This window comes from Lytechinus pictus, chromosome 12 (genome assembly GCF_037042905.1).
Source record: "Lytechinus pictus isolate F3 Inbred chromosome 12, Lp3.0, whole genome shotgun sequence".
In the NCBI taxonomy this organism is placed as follows: Eukaryota; Metazoa; Echinodermata; class Echinoidea; order Temnopleuroida; family Toxopneustidae; genus Lytechinus; species Lytechinus pictus.
Genome location: NC_087256.1, coordinates 11,656,273 through 11,678,063, shown reverse-complemented (window position 1 = coordinate 11,678,063; position 21,791 = coordinate 11,656,273). Strand labels below are relative to the sequence as shown.

The window sequence follows — 21,791 nt, the reverse complement described above, 5'->3', positions numbered from 1 at the left end:
TTAATTGGTAGATTCAGTTCACCTCTCTGTTTTATTTAAAGGTAATTCAATACTGTATCTTTTGAAGGCTATAAAATAACCTACCTTTCTATAGCCATCAAGTGTTTGTTTTAACTTCTCATATCTCCTGTGTAGATCACTGAAGGCACTCTCTACTGAAGCAAGGTCCTCGAGGGCTTGGTCCTTTTCTTTCTGTAACTGTGATGCAGTGTCGTCTGATGATGACTTGGCCTGTGACACATCCGCTGTAACATTCCAAGACAGCATTTCATCATATTAATCATAACAAATCACCAAGCAAAAAATGTCTAGATTTTCATTGATTGAACATCATATACAAGCATGTCATACTCAAAATTGCTCTAAAAGATGATTTCATGGAAAAAAATCCAATGCATATATACATGAACTGCTTCGAGCCAACTAGTTTAATGTTGCAGAAAGAGTATTGTTTACAGACAAGACGCCAAGATTTCATCAGACTTTTGGTTATGGTTTAGGGAAATATTTGTTCAAATAGAGTATACATACTTTTTGAAAAAGAGCAAAATTACAAATTATTTTTTCAAAGAGAATGAATGCATATCTTACCCATTAGTTGTTGAATAGATTTCTCATATTCAATGATCAATGCCCTAGAAGATAACGAAAAGCAAAGAAATTACGACATGAAAATACAATAAAATTATGACAAATCTAGATCATTTAACTGAACAAATTCTGAGACTATCAAATTCAACATTAACTACCGATTTTGAGGTGGACTGTCAGAGGGGAAGGGGGCGATCAATAAGATATGGAATAAGCAAGTAATGGAAAGTAGGAGGGTTGAGTTGAGGAAGGTAAATGAACCAAATAAAACTACTACTACTACACCTACTACTGCTGCTGCTGCTGCTACTACTACTACTACTACTACACCTACTACTACTACACCTACTACTACTACTACTACTACTACTACTACTACTACTACTACTACTACTACTACTACTACTACTACTACTACTACTACTACTACTACTACTGTAGTATATTCAATTACTTATTCAGTATGGTGAGCTTTTTCCACATAAAATATTTAAAAACAATATTGTATAAAACCCTGTAATGCTACATTTTCCAGCCAATCAGCCTCCAAGTCGGCTGTATATAAATGAAATGTCAATCTGAGTTAAACTGACAAATAACCACATTGATCATTCCTACAAGAAGCTAGTGACAACAGCAAACAACTGCTCCACAATTCTGCTGTCCAAAGGGATTGAATAAGGGGAACAAACTCCATACGCAGATTCAACTTTATTGATTAGTATGGTTTTGTATTACTTTCTGGTTCGAGGTTGTTCAGGGACTTGAGCTAGACCAATATTATGTAATATACAGCATGAATTTCACAAAAATATAATTTCTTCTCTCTTCTTACCTCATATCTGCACTGGATTTTTCCAATGTCTCCTTAGCTTTGGTGACGTCTTTGATTTTCTCATTACTTCCTTGGGATTTCTTTTCATACTCATTGTATTTCTCTTCAGCCTGCCATGAGAATAAAACATCAGTTTTTATCTCATCATGTCATAAAATTTATAGCTATATCTTCAGAAAAAAAAAATGACTATTGAAAAAAATTATAACCATAAATATATTTTGTTTTAATTTCAATTCATATAAAATCAGCGTGTGAAGGAGGTAGGACTTAACACAGATTAATAAAAGAAAGTCTGAAGATGGATTTATAAACAGATCGAGGAGTGAATAGAATAAAGAGGGAAAATGGGAGAAGCGCTAGAACTGTTAAGAATTTCCACTATATATTCATTTTTTTTTTTGAAGGGGGCAGGGGTTCTTTGTAATTTGTACTAAAATCATGACTTATTAAAAAAAAATATGAAATTGAACAAGAACTTACCACCCTCTGTGCTTCAACTGTTGCTGACCTAGCTGCTTGTAATACTGCAGCATCCATATCAGACTGAGAATATCGCAAGAGCTAGAGAGAGAAAATGATAACACATTACAGCAAAGGGGTATCATGGATATCTAATTCATGATACAACTAATACCTCGGTCACATTTGCTCTACGGCGAGTTGATAACAGCCGTTTTAACATTTTTTGTACCAGCTACATATAGGTGGTTTGAATAACAATGAATAAAACGGCTGTTTTTTACTTGCCGTACGGCCGCCGTAGAGAAAATGTGACCGTGGTATTAGTTGGAATCAATCCATCTCTTGGTTACATAATTGTCAGCAGTCATCTCACCATCACCATCATCCTCCTCATCATCATCATCTTCATCATCATCATTTAATTGTGAACACTGTGTGTAATTACACCAGGATCACTATGTGTTTTGTCTCATTTGTATTTGTTGGTTATTTGCCTCGAGCCTATAAGTCTAGGCTAAAACCACGACTGAACAGGCCACCTTATCTTATCTTGAATTATTATATATGTATTTTGTCATTGTTCAGGAGAAGTGGAAACCACTTTTGTATTTGTAGCTTGTTTATTATTTTAGTAATAACGTCGTGTTCTGTTTTTAAAGAAAGGATAAACTCCACAGGATTTGTTGGTTTTTATAATATAAAGAAAAAACAGTTTTATGAAGAGTAGTATAAAGATTGTTTCAATGAACTGCCGAGGTTTAGGCAATTCAGTGAAGAGAAGAGATTTTTTTGAATTATTGAAATTAAAGAATTATCATATATGCTGTTTACAAGATACACATTTTAACACTGATAAAGAAGATGATATAAAAAGATTTTGGGGAAACAATTGTTTTTTTAGTAACAAAACATCTAACGCAAGAGGCGTTGTGATTTTATTTCGTGATGATGTACCAGTGAAAGTAATAAGAACTGAAAAATGTAATGATGGAAATTTTGTTGCTATAGATATGATGTTATATGATTACAGTATTACTTTGATTTCACTGTATGGTCCTAACACGGATAATGTCGGCTTTTATGCACACATTGAGAACTTAATATTGGATTTCAACAACCCGTTTACAATCATATGTGGTGACTGGAATTTGGTTCAGGATTTTGAAAAAGATACACACAATTATATCCGACTAAATAATCCCAAAGCGAAACAAAGGGTTGACGAGATGAAGATTAACTTAGAATTGATTGACCCATGGAGGGAATTGCATGTCAGTGATACAGTATTTACATGGCGTCAGCCTACACCTTACAAGGCTGCCAGATTAGATTTCTTTTTGATATCAAAATAATTAATATCAGTAATTGACAGTACAGAGGTAGTACCTGGTTACAGATCAGATCACTCATGGGTAAACCTAACATTATGTTTGAATCGTGACAAAATCGGTCCCGGTTATTGGAAATTTAACAACTCCTTATTGAAAGACGGTGATTATACATGTAGAATAAGACAGCTAATTGCAGAAACTGTTGAAACTTATATTGTAAAACGTGACGGTGATATAAACTTCCCGCACGATAACTATGAGCATTGTAAATTTATGGTTAATGACCAATTATTTTTTGACACCTTATTAACTTTAATAAGGGGTGAGACGATTTCATATTCTGTGAATAAAAAGAAAAGAATGCGTGATTTAGAAAATGATTTAGAAAAAGAAATTGTAGCCCTAGAAATTGGTATGTTAAATGGACATGATACAAATAAATATATTGAGATGTTGGAAAACAAGAAAGTTCAGTTATATTTGATAAGAAAAGAAAAGATAGATGGTCTAAAGATGAGATCAAAAGTCAAATGGATGGAATTTGGTGAAAAACCTTCAAAATACTTCTTAAATTTAGAAAAAAGGAATGCAGTGAACAAACAAATAAATAGACTGATTGATAACGAAAATAAAACTATTTGTCTTCAGGAAAATCTTCAATCCGAGATTTTACGTTTTTATTCAGAATTGTATCGAAAGAACGAGGTCATTGATATTGATTTGAACACCTCTTTAAATTATGCTGATGTACCCAAGTTAACAGACTGTTTATCTCAATCTTTGGAAGGCGAGCTTACTATAGAGGAGATATATCAATCATTGTCAAATATGAAGAATTGTAAATCTCCCGGACTAGATGGGTATACAGTCGAGTTTTTCAAACATTTCTGGAAAGATATTAACTTTTTTTTGCTTAGATGCTTAAATTTTGCCTTTAAATCAGGTAGCATGTCACAGATTCAGAAACTTGGTGTGATATCTCTTATTCCAAAAAATAAAAAAGAAAGACTTTATCTTCGAAATTGGAGACCTATATCTTTATTGAATGTTACATACAAAATAGCTTCGGCATGTATCGCAAATAGACTAAAAAAGGTGCTTCCTTTTTTAATACATGAGAACCAAAAAGGTTTCATGGAGGGCCGGTTTATTGGTGAAAATATTCGACTGTTATATGATTTGCTTTTGTATACAGATGTGAACGATATCCCCGGTTTATTGCTTTTAATCGATTTCGAAAAGGCTTTCGATTCGATTTCTCACAGCTTCATTATAAGAGTTTTTAAATACTTTAATTTTGGCCCATCGATTATACAATGGTTTAATGTCTTCTATGAAAATATTCAATCTTGTATTGTGGTAAATGGACACCTCACTCCGAGATTTAGAATCGAAAGAGGTTGTCGCCAGGGGGACCCATTATCTCCCTATATTTTCCTCTTGTGTGCAGAGATTCTTGGAATTTTATTTAGAAATACAAGGTGTATTAATGGAATAAGGATATCTGAACAAAATTTGAAATTGATTCAGTATGCGGATGATACTTTACTCACGTTAAACGGTACCGCTTCGGAATTGAATATCGCATTAAATATTTTAGATGAATATGCTGCAATATCTGGATTAAAAATAAATATTCATAAGACACAAGCAATTTGGATAGGGCTAAATAAAAACAAAAAAGACAAGATACTTATTGATCGTAATTTAACATGGGTATTTGATGAATTCTTTAGATATCTAGGTGTTGATTTTTGTACGGATTTGCAGAAGATGGTACAATATAATTACAATGAAAAAATTATAGAAATAAAGAGTCAAATGACATCATGGTTAAAAAGATATCTAACTGTGTTAGGAAGAGTAACTGTGGTTAAATCCTTGTTGGTTTCTAAGCTTAATTACCTCATTATGTCTCTTCCGAATCCTAGTGACGAAGTTTTAAAGGATTTAAATTCATTATTTTACAAATTCATATGGGAGGAAAAACCGGACAAAGTTTGTAGGATTCAAATGTCCCAAACATATTTAAACGGTGGGGTTAAAATGATAGACATATATTCACACTGTCAATCATTAAAGATTTCTTGGATTAGGAGAATTGTAAACGGATCAATTGATAGTTACATTCTAAGCTTTCTTACGTTATCCTTGCCAAGACTACAAGATGTTCTTTTGTATATGACATATATGGGTAGTCACTACTTTTGAGAATTATCAAAACAGACCTATAACTCTTTCTGGAGTGAAATGTTTTTTGCTTATAGTAATTTCTTAACTATCTATTATAATAATCATGTCAATATACCTTCACATCCTTTATGGAATAATAACATAAAAATAGGCAATTTGCCAATATATATGAAGAAATGGAGTGAAAGGGGTATACGTTTCATTAATGATATTTTGGATGAAGGAGGGCATTTTTTATCTTTCAAAGATTTTCAGGATCTTTATGATGTCCAGTCAAATTTTCTTTTTTATCATTCACTGTGTGCTGCTATCAAGGAAGCCTACAAAAGGTCCACTTTCAATAGAATCCCCCAACCATTAATTCCAGATGTGCTATCATTAATTACTAAACATAAAAAAGGATGCTCGCATATTTATTCCATTCTATTGAAACGACGAAAAACAGAAAACAAAAGCTTTCTTAAATGGAAGTGCATATTTGATCTGAACGATAAAAGGTGGGAATCCTATTGCTCATTGGGTTTTCAGTGTACCATTGATGTAACATTGCGTTGGTTTCAATATAAGGTTGTGCAACGTATATTATTTACAAGTGATTTGCTTTTCAAATTGAAATTAGTTTCAGTAAACAAATGCACCTTCTGCCGAAAAGAAATCGAAACGGTTTTGCATCTATACTCGGAGTGCAGGCATGTTAATCACATTTGGAAAGAGTTAGAGGTTTGGATTAGGACCAAAACCAGTGAGACTCTACACTTTTCAGATGAAAATAAAATATTCGGATTTATTGGAAAAAACAATTGTGCACTTAATTGTATTTTTATTTTAGTAAGAAAAACTGTATATGATTGTAAAATAAACAATACAATTCCTCTTTTCAGTATCATTAAATCCTCAATAATCAATTATTATCAAAATGAGAAATACATTGCCCAACTTAATTTCAAACAACGCAGATTTGACAAAAGATGGTTTCGGTTGAAAAATCTTTTTACTGTTTGACTTCAACATGTAAAATTATTTTGTTATACTTGTCAGTTCATTGTTTATATCAGTGATTGTATTATTCATTGTGCCCTATACCTATTGATTTTTGATTGCCAATAAAATCCCTGTGGAGGGGAAAAAGATTTAAAAAAAAAAAAATCTTCATCATCATCACTGCCATCATCATCACTGCCATCATCATCTCATCATCATCATCATCACTGCCATCATCATCTTCATCATCATCACTGCCATCATCATCACTGCCATCATTATCTCATCATCATCATCATCACTGCCATCATCATATTCATCATCATCACTGCCATCATCATCATCACTGCCATCATCATCATCACCACCATCACCATCATCATCACTACCATCATCATCACCAATGTTATTATTATCCCCACCATGTCTATCACCACCACAATCACTTAACAAACTATACTCACCATCACCATCATAACAATCCTGATCTCTTCTATTCTAACCCTTACCTGTACAATGCCTTCATCACTGCTGGAGACTGCCTGAGGTACTGAGGGGGGAATATCTGTGCTGGAGTTAGCACTTTCAACTGCATCCTAAACATGAAATAAAACATGGATTTACAATGAGCAAATAATATTTAGATAGACACATTAAACAAGAACCCCATTAAAATAGTGCTTTACTATGTCAGATGGTATAGACTTTGAACATGCACAGACCTTACATATATATTTTCATTTTGTAAATATTTATATGTATAAAATGGTGCATTAATATACCATCAAATTTTAGTATCATTCTATGGCAATCTTATGACAATACAAGTACTGGTAAAGAACATAAAATTTTGTGTGTATACATGTATATAAATATACTTGTAATACATGCATATACCAAATGTACAGAGCCAGAGTACAAAACCATTGAAAATTAAAAAACTCAAGAAATCGTCTCTAACCAAATGTGTACCATGGAATAACCTCATCCCTTCATTCAGCCCCAACCCCCCCCCCCCCCCGCGCCCTCCCCTGGACATTTTTTGTTAGATTAGGACATGCAGAATTTTCTCCTCTGAAACATATTTGCTTTTTTTTTTCCTTTTCACACCTTGCACATATTTTCAGACATTTTTCAAAATGAGTGTTTGCTTCATGAGTATAAACATATTTTCAGTGTCCATTAAGCTTTCAGGATAACATATAATTTCTCTAGATTCTAGTGAAAATGCTACAAATCTTAATCCTCTTAACAAAGTATTTTAATTCATATTATTATCAGGTCTATCAAGAATTAACAAATCTAGATTTAGAATTTCCACTATTGATATCCATAAGCTGGATGGAGCTTGCACGCACGCACGCAATTATGTAAGGCATGCACACATGTACAATCTTTGAGGCCAAGGAAGAAGTACTCCATGACATAATAACAACGCGTAAAGTACTCCACGTACCTTAGAGATGTGCCACGTACGCACACGTTTACACAATAGAAAAAAAGTGTGGAACGCACATGATCTTTTAGAGCAATTTTGTTTCCAGTGGCCTAAAAAGAGGGTCTTGTAGCTCTATCCACCTATTGATATCCAGGATTTCAACCCATAGGATTTTATTATTACTAAGAAAGAAATATTGATATAGTGACCTAACCCAGCCACGTCAATCCAAGGCCTACCTCTGCATCTAGATCATTATTTGGAGAGAATGCCAGTAAACTGTCAACATTCTTGCTAGCTGCTGTATTGTCAGGGCTAGTACTAGCCCTCTGGTTAGCGGCTGCTCTCCTCTTGGCCCTACCATCGAGTACTTGGCCTGGTGAGGGGGTCTTCATCTGTAAGAGGTCTCCACCTTCAGGTTCTAACACAGGCAGGGCTGAAGGGCCTTAGAGTCAAGAAATTAATATTCACACTAATCATTTTATTCAATCTTTATTGCCAGTTGTGAAATCTTTAACACAATTCAATCTTTCTTGGCAGTTGTGGTAACGATTTCAAAATGCGTTCGTACAGAGTCTTATAAAAAGGCCACCAAAGTGTCCATTCATATAAAAAGAAAGTATGTGGCAAAGGATTCTGGAAGATATTTTGTAACTGCTGAGAAAATAGCAATCAAGTATAAAGTATTCCAGCATAATGTAAGGTCTTTTTCCATGCAATGATAACACACTCCCACGTGTGCTAGCAATCTTCAGTTTGAATGTTTTCAGCTTAAGGCCCTGTCACATCGTTACATGCAAGTCTTGAGTGCTACTTGCGGCTGACTTTTTTTGCTCCCCATTGACAGTATCTCGCATGCAGTTGCCCGCAGGGACGCACGCAAGACTGATTTGAACGCATAAGTTTGAACACATCACCCCTATCTTATCTGACCTTCATTGGCTACCCATTCGAACAAGGATCAAATATAAACTTCTCATATTAACATTCAAATGTAATCATGGTATTGCCCCTGCTTATCTTCAAGAACTTGTCCAAATTCATAGACCCAAGCGTAATCTCCGTTCTGGCTCACAAAATCTTCTCTCTGAAATTACTGTCAAGACCAAATCATATGGGGATCGGGCTTTCCAAAAAGCTGCACCAGCACAATGGAATTCTCTACCACCGACATTACTAAATATTACCCAGCTTGAGAAATTCAAAGTACAATTAAAAACCCACCTCTTTCAGAATGTTTAACTTAGTCACATGTAGGTCCAAACCATGTTTAATATTCTTTGATGTTATGTATAATTATTTGATGTCTAATTTTTAAAATTTACAATTCTAACCACATTTCTCGCTTTCCTCGCGCATAGAGACCTGTAGGTGTTATGCGTATTTAAGAACTGTACTATTATTATAAAAGTTTTTAACAAGCTCAAAACTTTGTTGCGGGTGATTGCTCACCTGCAAGGTTTGCACAGAACGATGTGACAGGGCTTAAGACTTTTATGATTTCACAAAGCTTGGCTTATGCAACTTTACCACATCTAGACCTACTGTGATGTAGTGACAATTAACCTTGGTTTCACAGAGTTTTTCATTAAAAATCAGTGTATATTGCAACAATATTAATCTATCTTTAAAACATTGATGACATAATCATAATTCAAATAAATCATAACAAAAAAACGTTCCCCCGGCCTGTAACCTATAGATTTGTGATTGATCATGGGGCTTATTTCTATGTTTGATTGCATTTATCGTTGTCATCAATGAGAAAAATCTGCTTTATAATCAATCGCTAAGCTTTATGTTACAGGGTTAAGATCAATTCATAACATTGTAACATAAAAGTCTTGCAATTTTTTTATCTTGAATCTCTCAATCAACTCATTGAAGTATTTAATATATGTTTGGAATCCTGTCTCTATCTCTATTAAAGAGAAAAACATTGTAAAATTTTCTATCTCAAAATTTCACAAAATTAAAGAGTGCTCAGAAAAAGGTGTATTACAGAATTCTGGTAATGGTGGTAACCCCATAGTGTCTTTACATGGTCTCTTATACATGTATCTATTATCTGTAGAGAAGTATTTATAGACTGTAAAATAATGGAGTGAATTATGTTATAACTCTAAAATAATTTTTTTCTGAGCTTTCCTCAGATTTTTATTTTGAGATAGGGTTTACGAGCCAACTATTGATTTGTGACACATACCTTGTGGTGTAGGGCACCCTTTAACCAACGGATCAAACTTGACGTAAAGAGACTGTCTGGCCAACGCTGAATCCTTGAACTGTTGGATGAATACAACAAGATGTTAGTCATACAATCATGTCTGCATGCATGTCTGTCTATGAATCTATCTATGACATATCAATCTCAGAGATGCCAACTTTTGGAAATCAGAAATAGGGAGGATTTGCAACCGACACCAAATTATGTGCGCATAGCGCACATCTCGAGCGCATAGCGCACATCTCGAGCGCGGAGCGCTCGACCCTTGCGGCCGGGGTCCTAGATGGGTTTCTAGATGCTCTCTGGTGCAATCTGACCCTTATTTTGGAGCATTTCACATGTTTTAAAAAAAACATTGTTCCCACTTTTTAACATAAAAATTAAAGAAAATATCAAATATGCATTTTTACATGTAAAAAAATGAGGGGACAATAGAAGAAAAGTACCTGTTCAACAATTATAATGAGGAATTATCTTCTTTATTATTATTAGAGCGCGGGTAACGTCTTCCTCCTCGCTGGTCCCTTGCTTAGTGAAATAAGTCAACAGGGTACTACTACTAGTGGAGCTCGAAGATCTCGTCTTCGCAATGTCCGTATGCCGTTTGCTCCCTACGTGCTTCCGAATATCATCACGACCTCCGTGCTCAACTGAAATGTCCACGCTGCAATTGTGCAAAATGCATGGTAAATTCCTCTTTCCGACTTCCGAATACACGGGTACTGGAGACTGTATTCAGTCTTATACTTCTGAGACCATTTCTTGGTCTTCCTTTGTTGATTTTCCGCCATTTCGTGTCAATATCAACCCATCAATACGCCGAAATCACACACTGATATTCCACCGCACGACTCGACAAATCCAGCGGCCGCGAGCGCACACGCCTCGCGAAGCTAGCCGGGCCTACCGGCCTGGTGCACAGTGGATTCTCGTTGGGCATATCACATGCACCAGCTTTTCGCTGCTCCTTATTTGTCTGCCTTTCACACAGAATTTAGTAGCAGCGAACGTAATGGAGTTACTACATGCTAAAGTTAGCAGACGATACATATACTTCCAATCCAATTTGATCAATGCAAAAAAAATTTGTAATTTCGGGAGGATAAGGATGGTAATCGTAAGGGCGGGAGTTGGGATAAATTTTCGGGAGGGTTGGCATCTCTGCAATCTACCTATCTATCTACCTATCCTTCTTTTCAACATATCTGTTTATATGTTGTCTTCTTGCAGTGTTACTATGTATTTTCCAATTTTTCAGTCAATCATCATTCACTTGCTCACAATACACACATTATGTATTAAAATATATCTCTATCTATCTATCTGTCTGTCTGCCCTTCCGTCTGTCTGTCCGTCCGTCCGTCTGTCTGTCCGTCCGTCCATCTATACATCCATCCACAAAAAAACAAAAGTTAAACCACATGCATAAAAATGTACTCCACCCAGACTTACATTATCTGAGTTGCCTGCTTGTGCCAAATAGTCCACATCGAATTGCATAGCATCACTATTAGCAAACACTGTAAAAGACAAAGACAATAGAAACAATATGTTACAAACAATTTAACTTCAGTTCAGATATCTACATAATTTACAATTTTCTTTGTGATTTTTTTTTTGGTTGCCTCAATAGTAATTGAATTTGATGGAGCTTTCATGGTGCTTGTGTAACACATGATAATGGTGGATTTCTGTGTAATTCCAATAATTTTGTTGAGTTGAAGTAAACAGGGCCCCGTCTTACAAAGAGATACGATTGATCCAATCAATCATATGTCATAATTTCTTCCAGAGGTAATTTGCAAAATGTGCTTTGTAAAGGAGAACACACCAAATTGTCAAGAAATCAATGAATTTATAGATATATATTCATATCTATAATTTTTTTGGAACAAACATGCATTTTATATGTTGACTTTGCTGGCTTTCCATAGTTGCGTTTGATCGGATCAATCGCTACTCTTTGTAAGACGGGGCCCCAGGTATTACTTAGGTCAATGTCAGAATATTTCCAATTATTTGCAAGAGAATGATCTACCTGCTGTACTCCTGTGTCATTTACTGTTGAATTCGCAATAGCATAGAGAAGGTTCTTTTTACCCTAATACAGTTTGGGTCATAACAACATTCAAGTCACCAATAATTGAATATCTTTGAGGTTTCATTACGCTGATATATCATATTGAATAGATTGTAATCTCTCTTAAAGATCATTTGATAAATGTACAATCTATTATGTCATGACCACTATGCAGTAGGAGAGAGCAATTTACAAGTGCCATACTTAGCAGCATGCAAAGTTGACAAATGTTAATGTGTTCTGTAGTTTTTAAAGATAAAATGTTTAGAGTCCTAATTTCCATGACTAGATAATTATGTAACAGTGAGGAAATCAGAAATTAAATTTAAGGTATACATAATATGATATGTTAATATGCATTACATGTAGATGCTAAGTAACCCATTTGATTTCAGTATAATACATGCTTTCAATAGACTGTAGCACAAACATAGGGTTGAATGGGTTAATCATTTTCTCAACATAATACAATACATGTGTGTATTTTCTTTACTTACAAAGCCAACAAACTACATTCTTGCAGAAAACCGCAGCAGTCACTAATACATCACACAAAACAGCCAAATAATATTTAAACATTGTGATGTATTATCTGCAGATGAACATCAAAATGAAAGTTCTATTTCATAGCAAGCAGCTCGACATTAATCCAGATTATTCCACAGAAAACTGCTTGATACGATTTATCAAAGCTTTCCACACGACCACTCCTTCAGTGAGTTCAGTCTACATGATCTGCAATATAAATCAATTTTGCTTTCCTATTTCATACACAGCATACACCTCTTTCTGGGTATTCCAATTTTGTTATGACAGGAAACAAGGAAATATGAAGATAATATACAGAATGAAATGGACTTTGAAACATGTGTGGAGAACCCTTGAATGAACGCCTGCTAGACAGAATAAATAATGCAGGTACCATTCATTCATTGATAAGGGGCTGTAAAACTTAACTGTATGGAAGGCCAAAAGATAAAGAAATTCTTCTACTGATTAATGATAGGTGTTATGTAATAAGTTAGATGAACAGTATAACATCCCAATTTAAAAAGTCTGTAGTCTACATGTCATGTAGATTTTTGTCCAAGTTCGCAGAGTACGTGTTCAGTGGTTAGGGGATAGCAACACAAGGACTGTATACTAGACTATCTGCACTTGGTAGAGTACCGTGTTAGTATCTGGATATCAACAGTGAGTACACATGAACGTCTGCAAACCGGACTATATAAATATACATCTAATAATAGCTTGATCATGAATGATTGCTAAATACACAAACATTGGATATCTGGAAAAAAGACTAATTAGAAGAATTTTGTATTGGCAGTATTTAATATCTGCATGAATGGTCTTAATACGAGACTATTTCTGTAGTTTCATGTGCAACCACTCCTACATGAAACTGAAAGTAAAAACTGGAAAACCAATTTTAGAATGGGTAAAACTACAGAGTTTTTTTATGCGGGGGGGGGGGGGTAGCAAATCAAATAGAGAGAGTCTTTTTCAACAGTTTTGGGTGGAAAAAAAAGAGGGTGGCTGAGTATAATCTTGACCAACTGCTAAACAGCAACATCAAGTTCAAACTGGCCTCATATTCACATTTGTAATTTATTTCACCTCTGGTAGTAATTTGACAATTTTGCCTGATATTGAATTCTATTTTCCAAAAACTTCATATTTCTTCCCATTTTTCCACAAAGCATAGATTTTTCTTTGAATTCCTTTCACCCAACAACAACCATAAAGTAATAGTATACATGTGTACAAATCAACTTTGATTTTCTGTATCTTTTGGGTTCTTTTCATGAAATCATGTATTTTTCATCTCTCATTTCAATTTTATAAATTTCTATAGACCTTCAACACTCAACAGTAGGCCTATACATTAATTTTAAATGTGTGTCTGAAAAGTGTGTGTGTGATATTGTGAATGATTGTGAGTGTAGACAAGAATGTCTACTCATGCAGTGCAATTGTTAGAATCAGGTCAATGTCCTTGGGAATTTATAACAGCTGCAGATATTCCACAATATTGAATAATATTAATGACAATTGTTAAAGTTTGGGTTTAAAAACATGTACTCATATTCACACAGTAGTAAGTTACATCCATGGGCATATTTGCCCTTATCTGACTTCGATGTAGACAATGAATTGTATTATTACAATATTTTATAACATAAATACTACTCTTTATGCCTGAAGTACACACCAAAAACTCTTCTATTGGATGTACATTGTAAATAAGTTTATATCAAAACAGCAAAATTAAACAGGAATAACAGATTCAGTTAAAAAAACAAATATGATGAATTCTGCATTTAATATGAATGATACAATGTGGAGTACCCAACAAATATATTGGATAGCTATTTTCTCTTAAAAAAAACCCCAACTTTGCACTGCTAAATCTATTATTAAATAACCCAGAAGATATTCAAATCACATCACTTCATAAAACCATGAACCATTTAATAGGGATTCTATAAAGGAGAAAACTTGATGCAATTTGATAGATAACACGGTGCTCACACATTAGAATTAATTCAAGTAGTACAGAATATCCAGTAAAACCAGACACTTGTCACTAAAATACTTGTTTTGAGCTCTTAGTTAAGAAACAAGAGCTCAGTGATCTCACACAATGATAGTCAATTTGTATCGTAAATTTGGGAATTTGGGGACTGGGAAAGGAATGACTGTGTGAATATTCTAGAGAAAATATGTGCAAATTAAAAGGTCAATTTCTCACTTAAAAATTATCTTGACACAGGTGCCTGTTTTGATACATGTCATATCATATTTGACACTGCACTAAACAATCACGCCATGATGAAATTAAACCTTCAAAAGTAAATTTCTCGAAAATGTATCGATAGAACAGTCAGGGTTCCCAGCTTTTCAAGAAAACAAAAATTCCCTGATTTTTCCCTGATGAAGTTTAAAAATTCACTGAAAATTATTTAGACCCATTCCCAGTTTCGCATGTTTTGTAAGTTGTTGCAATGAATTACATGTATTTTCAGTATATAATTTTTTTACTGCAGTCAAAGAGACTACACTAAAAAAACACCATAACCAATCATTCAATGGATGTTGTTTTGATATACAAAATATAACAGAGTCTGACGACTACCATGCTTTTGACTTTTGGGCCAATAAAATTTCCCTGAATTTTACCTCATTTGAGGCATATTTCCCTGATTTGAAGTATTTTTAAATCAAATTCCCTGATATTTCCCTGACTGGAAAAAAGTAAATTAATTTTCCCTGATTTCCCTGATGGGCTGGAAACCCTGAAAGTGCTTGTTTTTTTATACGTCATATTAAAAACAAACAGTTTGACACTGCACTAAATAATCATACCATAAAGTTGAAATATCAAAATGTAATTTCTCAATAAACACAAAACAATGCCTGCTTTTGATTATCCTATTCACATAAATCAATATTCATATCAATCAATATTCAATACCAACATGACACTGCACTAAACAACCATGCCGTGACAAAGTTAAACCCACCAACACACTGGTTATTATTCATGCAATACCTTTACGTGCAATGGCTGCTCGCATGCGAGGATTTGGAATATCTAAGAATCTGCCATATCCATGATTGACAGCTATTAGCAGTTTAACCATGGATGGAAAACATATGAAATATGAGAGCAAAACAATTTTACATGTATTAGCATTCTTTATTTACAACTAAAATGGTATAGAATCTTCTTTGTTCCTCATTCACTCAGCTTTAAAATAGGTAATGTAATGAAATTCGCACTTGGATGATTATCTATAGATGTACATATTACAGCCATTGAAGTGCTATATTTATGTACAATACACATACACAAACACAAGAAGGAAATATACTATTCTTTACTATTAATCTCATATTGCAAATGATCAAATGATCTATTATCTAAGTACTGTTTGATAAAAAACTGCACCCATGTAAAATATATGTAATCACGTTCATGCATGAGCCAACATTTCTGTTTTATTTGACATAGAAAACAAAGCTGGTCATGCCTGCACAAAGCCAAATAATCACTGAAAACTTTAAATAAATCGCATTCAAGATTTTACAGTAATTCCACTATTAATAAAAGAAATCTTCTTAACCCTAAAATGGCCGGGGGTGGGGGTTGAATCACCCCCCTCAACATTTTCTGCGATCATTCCGCCGCGCGAAATTTTTTGACCGCGCCACTCGCAGAGTTTATACTTTTAAGTCTCGCGCATCTTTTGAGACCAAATTTACGACGCCCGGGTACGCGGTTCCGAAATCACGCAACATTTTGTAAGTGCATGTCAGACCAAAAATTGTTCCAAAACGTGATTTTGTGTACAAAGTCGATGCAAATTGAGTTTTCTCATCTTATTCATAAAGATATGATTATTTTTACTTTAAACAGCTGAAAGCAATTGATTTTAGCATAATTATGCTTCAAAAAGGTTGTGCAATAAATCTGGTGAAAAAAACAAAGAAAAACGAAAGGTTGAAAAACAATGAAATACATAAGATATTTATAAAACAATAAAATACATAAGAAATTGATTTCCAAACCGAAGTTTTTTTCAATTGCTATTGTTAAGAATGCTACAAAGAATATTTTTACCAAAAATAAGCATTCTAGGAGCTTTATTTAGTGAATTAGAGCAAAAAGTATGATTTATGCATAAATTAGCATAATTAATTCATATAAAATAAAATCTCATTATTTTGGAAAATTTTACCATACAGCCTTGTAGATTACATCGCACACTACCAGCGTGCAAATTTTTGCAGCGCTTGCGCGATCGGCGGCCGAGATCTCAGGGGGGGGGGGTAGAATCAGCCCCCCCCCCCCCCCCCCCCCCGGCCACAGAACAGCCAAAAAAGCCCGGCCTAGTTAGGGTTAAAGCAATTTGTATGAATCTCAATAAATCTTAAAACAATGTTACATCACACCATGACCCATCCTTTGAAATATATGCCTCCTATCTCACTGCATCTAGCCATTGATTTCCTTTTTCTTTCTCTAAGCCATCTTTATTCTTCATCATTTTTTCATCCCTGCTCCACCTCTTTTCCCTCATACTCCTTTTCTCAACCTACTAGTTGGTTAGTTGATTCCTGGGGTGTACCATAGTACACTAATTAAGAAATCAACTTTTCACTTAAATCTATTCAATTGTCCAAAACACAGTTTATTTCTAATTGCCCTTTGTTTTGCATCTGAAATTAATATCAATTCTTGAAGAAAAAAAAAACTTTCAATAGCTCTATGACAAATACAATCAACCATAACCACTTCTACCTCATTTGGAACAGAACTATGATTGAATCCCATAGAAATTGTGCATTTGAAAGGATTTGAACACCAAGAACATCTCATGCTATGGATGTTTCGTGCAGGCGTCAGCAAATCACACAGAAACATTAGACATATATCTTAAACTGAGTACATTTCAATCAAATATTTTTTTTTTGCCAACCAGTGTTTCGTACCTTCCTCAGCTAACCTGAACTCCATCTCTTCAAAGCTTATGTCTCGAGTGAGTCCACCATGACCGCCCCCTCCTCCTCCTTCTTCAGAGGCTATGCAGCGGAGGTATTTGGGGTCAAAGGTCATTGTGGGTGTTAGTCCAATGTGATGGGGATATGTCAATATGGGAGATGAATAGGTATGGCGGAAGGGGGGTAGGGGTGACCGATGAGTGTCAATATGGATTATGTGAATAGAATGAATTGATTGAATGATTGAATAAATGATTAAACAAATGAAAACGTGAGCAAATGTACAGATAACTCATGTTTGAAAGATGATTTTTCAAAGAGTGAAATTCAAAGTGTATTAAAGACTCAATAACGTAGGAGGAAATAAGAGAGAGGCACAATTCAGTGCCAATGTGATTACAAGACAGGAGGACAGAAAAGTGATTGATTTATAACATGCATTTTGGTAGAATGAAATAATCATACAGAATAATGTGGAAATAGGAGAAATTAATGTAAAATTATGACAAATTAAAAGGTTTTAATTCAAAGAAAGGTGTGAAGGAAGAATGACAACATAACAAATAAGAAAAAATGTCAATCCATTTAGTTGAGAGAGGAAATATCAGTTAGTAGCCACATGCATGAGATGGAGATTAAGATGATAAATTGAAAAATGTGCACGAGAAAAGAAAAGTGGATTGAAACAGAAATGAAAATGACCAATTAGCATGTGTTTTGTATGATGTGTAAAAAAATGAATGATGGATCTTCGCATTTAGTATATCATCAAACAAACTTTGAATATATCAGTAATATTAGGGGGAATAACCATTTCAAGGACTACATTGAAGTGTATTATTCTATTGAAATTGATGTTATCACATAAAACCGATTTAATCAAAAATTTAAATTTCTCCTTGTGTGAAAATGAACAAACTTATATCACAATGAACAGATTACAAACTGTTAATATCATTTTTAAAAACACCGGGCTCAAAAAAGTTTATCATATTTTCCAATGTCAATTCTGAGTTAACTTAAAATAAAAATACGTTATCAGTCATTCCAGAAATGGACGATCCCTCCACAGCAACCATCAATGCCCACTCACAGGTAATTCATTCATGGCATGCAGATTCAAATCGGAATTCGGAATCATCAGAATTGGTGGTTATTGTAAGTTACATAGTTGTTAAAAGTAAGAATGAGTAAGTTACCTTCATCAGCTGGTCTGAATTCATCATCACCAATCACATCAGGGATTCCACCTGTTAATAAAGACAAATAAGAATGATTACATCTTGATATCAGGAGAACAGTCCTTGGTACATTTCCCTTTTAAAGATCACTCCTCTGATTTCATAATATGTATGACCCATACATAGTGTACACACACATCTTTATGGTTTTTAATGAGCTATATCAGTCCTTTGTAAATATTTGAAAAGCCTGAAGTGTACCTATATTCAGTTTGGACAATCTTGCAATCTATGGAGTTTAACAGTAAACTATTCTAGGGCCCCGTAGCACTAAGGTTAGCAATCGCTAACCTTTGTGTTATGGGGCCCTGATGTGCTTTAGGTAAAAGTGACTATGAAACCTACCTTGAGCATCAAATAAAGGCATGACTTCATCAGGTTGCCTCTCCTCCGCACTAGCGACCCCGCTGTCACCATCACCCGTTGACAGCAGCTGGACACCGTTGTCCTCATGCCTCGAGTCATCCTCCTCGTCAAGATCAGGCCCGCCGTTCATCTGAGGGGATTGCAACAGGATGTCCTTGGGGGATGGAGGACTATGACCATCTTTCTCAGCATCGTCACCGACATCGTTGGTGGCGGGAGGCATGGGATCCGCTTCAGGTTCCCTGGTGGGGGATTTGGTCTTGGGAGACTTCTTCTTAGGTGACCTGAAAGTGAAGTCGTGTCAATGTTTGTCTATAAGAACTGTCTTCATTGTTTTCTTCTTCAATAGAGAAATTACATTTTATCAAGAATCACTATCAGTATCATATCATGGCACGGGCTCCGTGATGGTGTCAATACAGGTTTCTTTTGAGGGGATCTGACAAAAAATGTCTGTTTCTTCCAAGACATGTAAAACAAGCCATGTATACATTACTGTTCTGAACAAATAAATGACACCATGAAATAAATGAAAGAACTTTATTACAGAAAATCTATCACAATATTACAAAATGACCAACTGACAAATTGTTCATGCAGGACATCATACATCTTGGTCACATTCCTCAAACAGGAGGAATGCCATAGCATTAGAGATTCAACTGCTAATTTATAACTTTCTTATTATTTTATTCATTTTTCCTCCACTCTAATTAATCTCTTTTGGGTGAATACAATTCAACTAGTTTCACATGTCTCATTCTCCTTTGAAATTACTGACGATAGCTGAATGAAAGACATATTACCTGGTGACAGTCTCGGGTGTATTGGCTACTTTGCTCGATGTACCGAATGGATCCTTCATGTTATCAAAGTCAATGTCAGCAGAATATTGGTTGTCAGCCATTGGTTTCTTTGTAATGGGTGGAGAGTTCTGCATCTTGTTGGTACCTAGAAAAGGAATCGGTGGTGAGGTTTAGACGATTAAACTTTACCAGTTTTGCATCTACTGTGATTAATGATCATTTGAGAATGAGAATTGGCAAACTTGGAATAGCTGGGGGAAAAATGGAAATTTGAAATCATCATAGTCTTTGAAAAGAAAGATTACATGGTGAAGAAAAAAAAACTGGAAGAGCTCTGGAAATATTCCCCCCTCCCCCCCCCCCCCTATAACTTGGGCATTTCTTTATATACATTGGTAAAACTTAAATCGGTGGTATATTTTCAAATTAATAATATTAAATATAAAATAACCATTAAAACACCTGGGCCAAGTAACACAAAAGGTGACGAGGAACCAGTCAGAATTGTTCTTTCAAACTAGGGATTGATTGCTAACCTTTGTGTTACGGGGCCCAGGTACTACAAGTATTACACACACAAAAAACATGTAAATGAAACAAACACATTAACGGACATCTCTACAAAGATTCAAATTGATATTTTCCATATGGTTAAAATTACAGTTAATAGTCAACAAAATTACAAATTTTGTGACAATTCTTTTTAATGGACTTAAAAGTATTCTCTATTACCAAATGCACAGTTTTTAATATCCATGAATATCTAAATTAGTTCTTTGATTAATAGACATGGTAAATGGATGGATTGATTCATGCAGGTTTGAGGTAATATTGGGGTTGCAAGAAAAACATAAAATTTAATATGGGACCACCAGCAAAGAGATTGCCCAACACCATTTTCACTGGGTAGCTAATTAGAAAAAGGTAACTTTGATATCTCTTTGCATTTACAAATAATGCACAGTTTCCTTTAAAAAAAAAAAACCTTGGGATTTTCCTTTTGAATTATTTTCTTAATTTCTCTTGTAGCTATAGGATATTTTACCCTGAAGCTTTTCGATCCACATGCACCTTTACATAAATAGATGTATTTGCTTTTAATATTCCATCCATGCTAACCCTTTTTTAATTTGTTTGTAGCATTCAATATTTAGGTAAAATGCTAAATCAACTATAAAATACCAATATTCACCAAAGTCCTATAATGCTTTTAATAGGTACATAATATTTTGTTGGTCAACTATTAATCACTTTTTTAGCAGTGCTAATTGGGAACAGATGAACATGACCGTAATAAGACATATAATGGGCAGTTGGGCCTCCATATCAACTTTCTCAGAGAGAGGGTAAAAAAATATCTTGAGAATCTTCTTCTTTTACGACATGTCTTGATACCACAGAGCATTGGCACCCATTTGTCTGTCTAGTGGGGCCTGTAACACAAAGGTTAGCAATTGATCATACTGTTGACTTGTACGACTGATTGCACATAATGATCAATGTAATCAAATCAGCCCTACAATCAATTGCTAAGCTCTGTGTTACAGCCTACATGACCCAGGGGCAATTTGCAGAAAGAGTTGCATTTCATCATAGATAAAGAAAATATCAAACTAGGCACATTTTTATTGATTGCATAACCTCCTCCAATAGGCCCCTTGGATATTGACCCCCTGATGAAAGGAAGCCAGTTACATATCTATAAATTTAACAAGAAAAGTTAATTGAC

General features: G+C 34.6%; 1 protein-coding gene across 3 annotated transcripts in view; it reads right to left on the bottom strand.

Moving 5' to 3' along the window:
- Window positions 1-21,791, bottom strand: part of LOC129273529 (transforming acidic coiled-coil-containing protein 3-like) — a 54,011-nt gene that overhangs the window by 8,756 nt on the left and 23,464 nt on the right. For all 3 annotated transcript variants that reach the window (XM_064107945.1, XM_064107946.1, XM_064107947.1), the window contains 12 exons: window positions 20,063-20,207; window positions 19,236-19,540; window positions 18,849-18,899; window positions 17,641-17,730; window positions 11,514-11,581; window positions 10,041-10,119; window positions 8,074-8,279; window positions 6,906-6,992; window positions 1,910-1,990; window positions 1,427-1,536; window positions 592-635; window positions 85-245 (listed from right to left, as the gene is read on the bottom strand). In XM_064107945.1, coding sequence (XP_063964015.1) covers window positions 85-245; window positions 592-635; window positions 1,427-1,536; window positions 1,910-1,990; window positions 6,906-6,992; window positions 8,074-8,279; window positions 10,041-10,119; window positions 11,514-11,581; window positions 17,641-17,730; window positions 18,849-18,899; window positions 19,236-19,540; window positions 20,063-20,207 — 1,427 coding nt within the window. The remainder of the gene's footprint in view (window positions 1-84; window positions 246-591; window positions 636-1,426; window positions 1,537-1,909; window positions 1,991-6,905; window positions 6,993-8,073; window positions 8,280-10,040; window positions 10,120-11,513; window positions 11,582-17,640; window positions 17,731-18,848; window positions 18,900-19,235; window positions 19,541-20,062; window positions 20,208-21,791) is intronic.